The sequence below is a fragment of the Pristis pectinata genome, chromosome 11 (assembly GCF_009764475.1).
Source record: "Pristis pectinata isolate sPriPec2 chromosome 11, sPriPec2.1.pri, whole genome shotgun sequence".
NCBI lineage: Eukaryota > Metazoa > Chordata > Chondrichthyes > Rhinopristiformes > Pristidae > Pristis > Pristis pectinata.
In genome coordinates this window covers 32164562-32176022 of record NC_067415.1, presented here as the reverse complement: position 1 = coordinate 32176022, position 11461 = coordinate 32164562, and the positions used below count along the sequence as shown (strand labels likewise).

The 11461-nt window shown below is 41.6% G+C and overlaps 1 protein-coding gene across 1 annotated transcript; it reads left to right on the top strand.

Moving 5' to 3' along the window:
- Positions 1-5522: 5522 nt before the first annotated feature.
- Positions 5523-7555, top strand: LOC127576191 (uncharacterized protein C11orf87 homolog). The gene is made up of 2 exons (XM_052026598.1): positions 5523-5655; positions 6649-7555. The coding sequence occupies exon 2, from the start codon at positions 6767-6769 to the stop codon at positions 7256-7258; it is 492 nt and encodes a 163-aa protein (XP_051882558.1). The 5' UTR covers positions 5523-5655; positions 6649-6766; the 3' UTR covers positions 7259-7555.
- The last annotated feature ends 3906 nt before the right edge of the window (positions 7556-11461 follow it).

Below are 11461 nucleotides of genomic sequence, written 5' to 3'. Positions count from 1 at the left end.
AAATCTTCCTTCAGCCTCAGCACTAAATAATTTGGTGATTTCAGTTTCCAGTCAATAAGATATCTTTATTAGTCACATGTATATCAAAACACACAGTGAAATGTGTCTTTTGCATAGAGTGTTCTGGGGGCAGCCCACAAGTGTTGCCACACTTCCGGCGCCAACATAGCATGCCCACAACTTCCTAACCCGTACGTCTTTGGAATGTGGGAGGAAACAGGAGCACCCGGAGGAAACCCACGCAGACACGGGGAGAACGTACAAACTCCTTACAGACAGTGGCCAGAATTGAACCCGGGTCGCTGGCGCTGTAATAGTGTAATGCTAACCCCTACGCTGCCGTGCCTGAACCCTCCATGTCCTCTGAGTTTATTGCCTTCCTTTTCATCCCTTTATCACTCCTTCCATTGAACATTTCTGATAACTCCCTGAACATTTACCCTCTCAATATTGCTATCTTCTTAATAGCAGATGGGCTACCTCCGATCACTTCATTGTATTGCTCTCAACTGAATTCCCCTTCCCCCTCCCGACCCTCCTTCCTCCTGTGTCAGTCTCTGGAAAATGCTCTTTCCCATACAGTTATTTTCAAAAGACACTGAATCTCCATCCTCCATTTATCACAATATTTCTACAGCAGCTGATCTACTCAACCAGGCCTTGCCTTCACCTTTGATATCCCAGCCCCATTAATAGCATTACCCTCCTTCACCTAGGTCCTCTGGTACAAATGTCAACTTGCTCTATTTAGTCCAATAGATACAAATCTGGTTATAACAGGTAAGTGCTTTGGAATTCAAAGATTACATGTGACTTCTGTTACTCATTGCCCTCTATAATTATAAAGGCCTTTCACCCATCTCCTTCATCCTTATCGATAGTGAGGTACCTGCATGTGAGAAATTTATTTTGTCTCAAAGTCCGAGACTGTCTGCTGCACTGCTTCCACCTCCCCCCAATTCACCAAGCTCAGATTCTAACACTCTACCCTGCTCTAGACCCAGTCCTGGATATCTCTCCAGCTTCTCTCTTATCTTTCCTTCTATCCTCTGTGAACTCATCAGGAAACATGCTTTCTGCTCCCTAGATCCTAATCTCACTGACCTATCGCCAGACATTCTGTGCTGTAACCCCTCTACTGGCTGTTAGCTTCTCCTCCTTGAGTACTGTACTTATTTCCTTCAAACCTGAAGTCATCACCCTTCCCCTCAGAGTCACACCATCTCCTGTCCTTGCAAACCACCACTCATCTGCAACCTCCCTTTTCTTGCTTAAGTTTTTGAATGTGTGGTTGCCTCTCAAATTCATGAGTCAACTTCATCTTTGAATCACTCCAACCAGGTTTTCATTCTTGACACAGTACCAAAATGGTGACTGTGACAAAAGTAACCCATCTCTTGGGATCTTCTCGAACTGTCAAGACCTGCTGGCATGGTTGACCACGCCATCTAAAACTAACACCTCTACACAATATGTAGCTGGATGCGACCATACTCACTTGGTCCATTCTTATCTATCTACTTGTAGCCAGAGAATCACAGCAATGTGCTCTATCCTTGCTCCCATTTTTCAGCAGTATGCTGCCACTCTGTAATACCATCTGAAAATACTTGTCATTTTCCATATCTATGTTGCTGGCACCAGCCTTACTCCAATATCACCTCTCTTCTCCCCTTCATTGGTAAACTGTTTGTTTAATATGGAAATCTTGAAAACCAAAATTTCATCCGACTAATTTTAGGATGATCAAAGCCATTGCCTTTTAACCCTATCACAACTTTTGTTCCATTACAATTTAACTCTGTCCTTGACAGCTCACTGAAATAAAAGCAGACTGTTTGCTTCCTTTAGTCATATTTGACCTGGACCATCACTGTGACTGCCTACTTTTAATTCCCTAATGTCTACTGATTCTCTCCCTGCCTCAGCTAATTTGCTGAGGAAATAATGCATTCCACTAAGCCTTTGTAACCTTCCAGAGTATTTCATCACACTCCTAGGTTCTTCCCTTGGCCTGCTCTCTGTACACCTAATTCCTTCCAAATCTCTGTGGCACACATCTAAACTTGTATCTTTTCATCTTTCAACTCTGTTCTCATGGTCCTACGATGGCTCTCAGTTATTGCAATGCTTCCATTTCAAAATTTCCAAATCTCTGCATGCTCTGAGCCCTCTGTAACTCTGTAACCTCTTTCAGCCCTTTAACATTCTGCACTATCTTTGTTGCACCACTTCTAGTGCCTTGAGCATCCCTGAATTTAAACATGCAACCACTGATACCTTCCTCAGTTGCCAAACTCCTAAACTCTGGATTTCCCTCCCTCAGCCTCACTGCTTCTCTACCTTTTTCTCCTTTTTGTCCAAGTTTTTGGTCAATTTTGCAGTAGTAATGGTGCTGTTCAAATATCTTGTTGTTATTTGTGTTATAGGCTTGCAAAGCCGTTGTTATTATTCTTTGCTGTTGATTCCAGATAATTAAGGAAGACGTTTTGGCCAAAAAAATATGTGCTTACTGCAAGATTGGCTTTCTCCAGGGTGATAAGTGACAGGAGAACTTCACCTCTTTCAGTAAATCTTTAGTGATTTTGATACATGAAGAATATTTTCGTCAAAAGACACATCTCATATGCCACAAATTTTACATGTACTAGAATTCTGATCCAAAGAATTAATCAGAAGGTGATCAACCAAATCACGCAGGTATTAACATGAATCAACATAACTCCCAGTGAATTGGTAATTGGTTTATTGTTGTCACATGTACTGTGGTACAGAAAAAAACTTGTCTTGCTTACCATTCATACAGATCAATTCATTACAACAGTGCATTGAGGTAATACAAGGTAAAACAATAACAGAGTGCAGAATAAAGTGTTACAGCTACAGAGAAAGCATGGTGCAGGTAGGCAATAAGGCGCAAGGTCATAACGAAGTAGATTGTGAGGTCAAGAGTCCATCATCATGTACTAGGGTACCATTCATTTGTCTTATAACAGGGAAAGAAGCTGTCCTTGAGCCTGGTGGTACATGCTGTCAGGCTTTTGTATCTTCTGCCTGATGGGAGGGGGGAGAAGAGAGGATGTCTGGAGTGGGTGGGGTCTTTGATTATGCTGGCTGCTTTACCGAGGCAGTGAGAAGTATAGGCAGAGTCTGTGGAGGGGAGGCTGGTTTCCGCGATGTGCTGAGCTGTGTCCACAACTCTCTGCAGTTTCTTGTAGTCATGGGAAGAGCAGCCATACCAAGCTGTGATGCATCCAGATAGGATGCTTTCTATGGTGCACTGATAAAAATTGGTGACATGCCAAATTTCTTTAGCCTCCTGAGGAAGTAGAGATGCTGGTGAGCTTTCTTGGTCATAGTGTCAGTGTGGTTGGAACAGGATAGACTATTGGCGATGTTCACTCCTAGGAACTTAAAACTCTCAACCCTCTTGACCTCAGCACCATTGATGTAAACAGGAGCATGTGCACCACCACCCCTTCCTGAAGTAAATGATCAGCTCTTTTGTTTTGCTGACATTGAGGGGAAGGTTGTTGTCATGACACCATGTCACTAGGCTCTCTCTTTCCTTCCTGTACTCTGACATCATTATTTGAGATACGACCTACTACGGTGGTATCATCTGCAAACTTGTAGATGGAGTTAGAGCAGAATCTGGCCACACAGTCATGAGTGTACAGGGAGTAGAGTAGGGGCTGAGGACGCAGCCTTGTGGGGCACCAGTGTTGAGGATAATCGTGGTGGAGGTGTTGCTGTCTATCCTTATTGATTATGGTCTGTTGGTCAGGAAGTCAAGGATTCAGTTGCAAGGGGAGGTGTTGAGTCCCAAGTCTAGGAGGTTCGAGATGAGTGTGCTTGGAATTAAGTACCGAAGGCAGAGCTGTTGTCAATAAACAATCGTCTAACATAGATGTCTTTACTGTCCAGATGCTCCAGAGATGAAGGTAGGCCCAGGGAGATAGCGTCTGTTTTGATGGTTGGCGAATTGCAATAGGTCGAGGTTTTCTGGGAGGCTGGAGTTGATGAGTGCCATGACCATCTTCTCAAAGCACTTCATGATGGTGGATGTCACAGCCACCAGATGGTAGTCGTTAGGGCATGTTAGCTTGTTTTTCTTTAGGTACCAGGATGATAGTAGTCTTCTTAAGGCAGGTGGGAACCTCAGATTGAAGCAGGGAGAGGTTAAATATGTCTGCAAATAACCCCGCCAGCTGATCTGCACAGGATCTAAGGACATGGACACCATCCAGGCCAGATGCTTTCTGCAGGTTCACTCTCCCGAAGACTGATCTTATCTTCTAGATCTTTCTAGATCTTCTTTTGAGTTGAATGAAGCATTTCCAGATCAAATTGGTTAGAGCAATTCAGTTGGCATAGAAAGATACATGATTTTCTTCATCAGTGTTAAGAACACTTTAAGACCTTCTCTTAGATTTTATTTCATTAATAGCCATATTGACTTATATTGGTCACAATGAATAATATAGCCTCACTCCTTTTCAAAAGAAGTTGGTTCAAATGGATATTTTAAATCTACTTTTGTACACATTGGGGAGTTGCAGCATACATTTTGGATAAGATCCAAGTCTTAGCTGCATGCTTCCATAACTTTGAGCTCCAAGAGAGCATTGAGAGACGCCAGTCTGAAAGCACTATGAAATTTAATGAAAACGATGTAACTGGGGGTTCTCTGATTCTTACCGTTGGATGAAGGCACAGCACTCAGAGATTTTTCACAATGAAGAAGTAACAGTAATTCCTTTCTGGTTAGTCCACCTGTATTCAGAGCTTCTGATTAATATGCACGTCCTAACCAGCCACTTACATTACCACCTTTCAATCTCACAAGAATACCCCTAGAAAGAAAGACACAACTGCAACACTCGTCATATACGAGCAGATAAAATCATGTTTCAAAAAAGAGGCTGCAATGTTAATTCCTGCTTGCAGACACTCACCTTCAAAAGCATTACTGCATCCCAAACTGATGTTGGATATTACATGTATGATGCAAGTCAATTACAACCCCTTTATTGCAATGCTATACAATTTAAAACTGCGTATGAAACAGTAAAATTTCCGAACTATTCAACATTTTAAACTAATTGTATCCCAAAATCAGGCAAGCAACAAAAATCTAATTCTCATTGGTTTCGATCAAATTGGTCTTAATAAGAGCAGATGGCACGTCTTGTCAGGGCAGATGAAACGAACTGCACGATGTTATTGGCAGATTCGACAAAAGACGCAAAGATGTAGTTGTACCGCTGGAAATGGGATGGGATGAATAAAATATTCAAACGGCACCCATGTCTACTGTAGTTAAGAATAATATGGGAGGTCTTCCTCGGGAGTAAGCGTTTGCAGTTTGCTGGCACATTTTCTGTTTATATTCACCCACCCCTCCAGTCCCAGTGCTTAATAACGTATTGAAATTGGAACAAAAAAATCCCGCAAAAGGCAATGAATATCTACAATGAATTGGAATTACCAAGTAACTGGATGAGCTCAGTGATATTTTTGGTTGTCTAAGAGAATACGTACTTCCGGTTATTGGGGCTGTGCAGTTCACATTGTTTCACCGATCTGCCTTATTATTATTTCGTTACTTCAGCTCTTGGCTTCCGGAACAGCAGGACTCACCACCCAGCCAAGGTAGGAAAAACATCTGGAGCTGTTTCATTTTAAACTACAATCAAAGATCAATTGAACTCACTTTGAATAGATACTGGTGTTTGTATTATTTACTCTTTAAGAAAACCCTCCTCTAAGATATCTGGGTCAATCTTTAGTTTTATTTTTGATGCTTGCATGTCCCACTGCTCCGCAAAATTGCGTTGATTGGCAGTTTTAATCCGCCTCCTTTTGTTAATGCTGCAACTGACTTTTTGCCTTCCCGTAACAATTCAGCCCAACGTTACTTTGCCATACCTAGACCCGCAACTGGTCTTCCCACAAAAACTGAAATTTTTTCAAAGGCTTTATCTTTGTAACAATCGCACGTTCCGACTTTTGAAACCGCGTTGATAAAAGTGATGAAGTGGTTGCAGAATGGGCATGTAACAGAATTGGAAATCAAGATTAGCTGCTCATTGAATTACAGACAATAATCACTCCTCAGCATTAAGATTGTGGAACTAGCTTGGAAATATGCACCTTAACATTAGAAGCCTGTGCTGGGAATACTGTTTAACATTATTTTGACAGTCATCAACTAATGTTTGAAAACAAAACTGCACCTGTCAAGCTGAGTAGCATAAATCAAAGAGAACAGGCGAAGCTTCCGTGACTGGCAATAGCATAGGGTTATTCGGTCTACGTGAAAGATTTTCTTGTCGCTAGCCTTTTTGTTACCCCAAGCGATTGCTTCATTGCACAACGTTGTGGATTAGACAGACGCACACAGACGCATTACACCACCATTGGTGAACCAGGTTTTCTGTTCGCGTTTCTTTTGCATAGCAAAGCCAACCGTTGAGTGACCTTTTTTTTGATTCTCAAACAACTTATCTTTTTATGCAGTTCAATTGTGTCTCAATACTACCAAAGGGCAAATTTTTGACGGCGGCCTTACGTTTCATTTTGACATCATATTTGCCGTTTCCGGATCTTAAACTTGTACATTGGAATTCTATTTCCCTCCAACAGGCAGTATCGAGGAGGACAGCGGTTTACTCGGTGCGACTGGTATTGTAACGCCGACCGTCAGTCTGAGGCAGCTCGACAGATCAGCAACGCTGAGAACGGCTACTTTACTGCCCAACAAATGAGTGCCAGGATACACAAGGATTTGCCGCTTTCTTTGTCCTCTTGTACTGGAAACAGGAACTTTTCTCAGAGCAATGGTACATGTGTGACCGAGGTGGGAAAGTTAATCCACTCCTTCTCGGCGACAGTGGTTCTTATCGTGTTAGTGACGCTGATATTCGGCGTGATCGCCGTCTCTCTCTTCACCTTCCACTTTCACAAAAGCAAAATGAAGAAGCGGAAAATGCAGAGGGCTCAGGAGGAGTACGAGCGCGACCACTGCAGCCCCGAAACCGTGAAAGGCACCTCGCCAAAGAGTGTGGCGGTGAGCCCGGGCCCCAAGGCGGCGGCGGCGGCGGCGGCAGCAGCAGCAGTCTGTCTGTCTCCTGACAGCCACAATAAAAGACAGAGTCTCGACTCTCGGACCGGCCCGGAGAGAGGAGGATCGGAATCAGCCCTCCACTGTACAGACGCTGCAAGGAATCCAGTGTTCCATTCCATGCTTTTGTAATGAACTATCGCCTGACTGCAGAGAAAACTGTTGTGTAAAATACTTGAAGATAGCATAGTTTCAAACAAAATAGAGGGGAGGGGGTGGCGACGGCCACGGCGCATGGCAAATCACATTAAGCCCGATTTCCTATTTCAGGAAATCAAGTATTTGTGTTTATAAAGGAGACGCACATATAGCAGAAATGTATGTCAGTTAACTCCGGATTTCCACTTAGATGTATATTTCGTAATTTTATCGTCTATACAGTATGTAAAGTCCGAGATACCCGGCCACTTTCACACGGTGCATGTAACGATGGAGACCAACGGGGACATTACACCAACACTCACTCTGGAGACTTTACACGCGCAGGAGAGCCGCGGACTCCATAGCAACCGGACTGAGGCGCTGTCCATTGATTCTATTTGTATAAATAAAGGCAACCATCAAACTTTACAATTGCTTTATTCAGATTTCCAAATATTACGATGCTTGATGCTTTTTGTAAGTTTTGACTTTGAATTCAATGGCGTTGAAGACTGGTGACATTGTTTGAACCGCTGACCTCAGCACCAGACCAAAGGAGCAGTTCAGATAGTCATGCGGTCTAATCCTGTAAAATCTAGATCTATAGGACTCAAACTAAAGAATTAGAGTTACTAATCTCAATTTGCTTCCAATTTGGCTTATTTTATGTGTGACTGATCACTGTTTTAAAGCTTTTGATATACTTAAGTTTAATATCTTTTCAACTTTAGATGATAAAGCCCGCTTAGCTACTTTTTGCTTTACACGAGGGAACTGAAAACACATTTCCAACAAAAGCCAATTACATGATAACGATTACAGATATTTTTACTGATGTATACAGTGGAAGAAGTACAATTAAAATCTAAATGGAGATGAGGCTTAGTTAATCAATAACAGTGTTTTATAAAAGGCTTCCTAAAAAGTTTTAGTGGCACCCCTGAGAGGCTCTTGGTAAGGCATATGTTCCATTGCAGTAAACCACCGTAGCCTGTCCGAACCGTTGGAAATCTTTTCCTGAAATTTTATTGTGGTATTTCCTTCATTGAAACTTACAGGTTCATGAAACGTGAGATGAATAAGAAAGCAATAAAACGTGGTACTCTAGCGGTTTATGTGCATTTTACGCGTGCATGCCTTTCAAAGATATCATTTCGAGTTATGTGGAAAATGTAGGAACCCAAAATCCGTGCCTATATTTTGGAAAATTCCACCACAGTGCCTTTCTTACAAAGTGTAGTAATCGATTGGAAGTGATTACAGTATTTCGGTCATTTTAAAATGATAGGGTCTTTGTCGCCAAAGACCCTAAAATGATAGGGTCTTATACAAAAAAAAACATATCAATACTGTGCTGACTTGGTTAAAAATTAATACGATAGACAACTACCACAGGAAATTTTTGTGGTCATCAATGTTACTGCCAGCTTGTATGTTTCAAGAGAATCGGGCTTCTCAATGAAGATACGATGGCACACCCTTTCTAATATGGAGCTGTCCTCGGCTTGTGGTGCTGAAAATCAAATCCCCAAGAGACAGTCATCTGACAGATCCTAACGCAAAACATACCGGGCAGTCATCTAATAGTTTTGCTGCTGCCAGACTTTCAGTTGCTACAATCTGACTAGTTGTATTATTCCCTTCGTAACAATTAACCAACCTAGAGAAGTTTGCCACTATCAGTTCGAACTTCGAACTAATTTTATTGTATTTCTAAGGAATTGTTATTACTGCAATATCTTAGTTCTGCTGTAAAACAGTATTCAATTATCTGCTAGTGAGATGAACACTAGATTTGCCCATCACCAAGATAGATTTCTACCTGGAAAAAATCCCATTATTTCATTTTAGATTAGCAGCGCTGGTATCTTTTGGATTATTTTCCAGTATTGTAATACTGGGCCGGATAATTTCCGTCAGCGTTTACTGAAGGACAAGAATAAAAGTGTAGACCTCCAGGGAAACGTTGTAACTTCAACTGCCAGGAAGTGTTGTTGTTCCGGTTTTAAGTATACCCTGGATGCCAATTATCCACACAATGTAAATATTTATTGATGTTTACTCATTGAATGGATGTTTTTATTGGCTTGCTGGAATAAGCACATGGTACCAATAGTAACGCTATAATTGACAGTGATGATATTGGCTTATTTGATTTTGCTGAACTACAATCACAGCTTGAATGTTAATGGTTATTAGCTTTCAATTGCATGTCAATCTTACCAAAAGCCATTATATATACTCAGTAGAAAAGATTAATTATCATTTAACAAGAGGGAAGATGATTTTTTAAATTCTTGTCTGGCGATTTTACTTTGACGATGGTTGGGTTGTTCAGTTTGAAATTAGTAAGTAAATAATATTGAAACAGCAGAAAGATCACCTTTCAGTTGTTGCTCCACGGTTGTTTATCTGGTGTGAAGGCCACATGTTCTATTATACTTCAAAAAAGCCACATAAATATAACGAAACTGTAGGCATTGTTCTTGAAAGTGCCCAATACTGTGTTTACAAAAGCTTCATTTGTCAAGGATTGAACAACTTCTGAAAAGGTAGCATCATATCACATTCCTCAATCATATTAACATACTGGTTGATTTCAAATCCATCAGGGTACAGGTATGAGGGAAGAGTTACAGCTTTTTTTAAAAAAAAAAGATCTATAATGGAAATGTTGTACAATGGAACATTACCATTATTAAATAGCTTTTGATATTTTATGTCAGGGACTTTCTCTACTGCTGAAAACCCCCTTAGTGAAGATTTTAAGGCCCCTTGTCGAAGATTTTCTTTATATCCAAATCTTTGATTTTTTTGTGGCATCGATGAATGTTGCTCCCTGTGGAAGATGTTTTGACTGTTTTTTATAAAGCCGTAGTTTCACAGGGCATGTGTTAATTCCACTGCGGGGTTATACTGAGCTGGCGTCCGAATCATTTAATTTTATAGTACCAAAGAAGGCTAACACATTGTTCTTTCTCAGCTCTTTGTCCCATCTCTGCCCCTTCTCCTATCCCCATTAACTTTTTTCTTCCCTTTCCCCGTATTTGTTCACTTCCCTATATGACATCTATTCTCACCATTATTTCTGGTAGACTATTCCTTGTCCACAACAACTGGTATTAAGATATATTTGCTCACAACCATATGAATATAGATCTGAAGGTTCTAGACATGCGTGATGCTCTAAGTCTCTGCAAATTTTGGGCAGCATCACTGGCCCTGTCATAGTGCCTTTACTCGCCGTGTATATGTGTATTAGCTAGCGCAATGAAAGAAAACTATTCATCAAACTTAAATATAACGTTCCTTCCAGGATTAGTTTGCGGACCCCCCCCCCCCCCCCCAATCCTCAACAAACGCTACTTGGCAACTTTGTCAAAGATCAAGCACCGTGACACATTCTGATAGAAAACTCTCACAGTTGGACACAGTGACCAGTAAAGGACCCAGGGCTAAAGGTTCACCTTAAAGTCTAACGATTGGCGAAAGATATGTTGGTACCCGGAGAGAAAAGGAGAGCGGTCATTGTGTTGGCTTGCCCGTCTCCAGTCAAGTCTTTGAACCTCTTCCGGCACTGCTTTATCGTCGTGGAGATGGGGTGGCGAGCAGTGCTACTGACACGTCGCTTACCAAGGGCCAGGCGCAGTTATGTCTGACCTTTAAACGCCACACACTCCGACTAAGTACTTATCTCCTTCGTTGCATCTCAAATCTCGAACACCCTAAAACACAGTCTCGATGAAACCACGCGCTCTTTTTTTGTTTCTATGCGGTCCCCTCCCGACCTAATATTGGAATACATACTCTCAAAGCAACGCAGTCATACAGCTGCCACTTAAGCCCAACCATTTGTAACTCGCCAAATTTCTTGTTGACTTCTAAAGACCGTACCTAGATCTATCTACCAGATCTACAAAAACATTACCCCCATCTCACAAGAGACTTATTTCAACTATCCATTGGCTGCTCTGTGGTACGAGGTGACTTCAAAATCTAGAGTGGGCCACCATCAAATGGTATCAGTTCACAGAGATTCATCTCAGGAATAATACTGCCAAGAACTCCTGCAGAGTTCTGTTGCCCTGATATCCAGCTCCAGTGCGTACACTGCTGACACCGTGTTATCTTTATAAATGGCAATCAAAGTATGGGTGAAGGAATGTACAAAGATACATAACGGTCAACCTAATT

Coding starts and splice junctions, on each gene's coding strand:
- LOC127576191 (XM_052026598.1), top strand. CDS start 6,767: ATGAGTGCCAGGATACACAAGGATTTGCCGCTTTCTTTGTCCTCTTGT.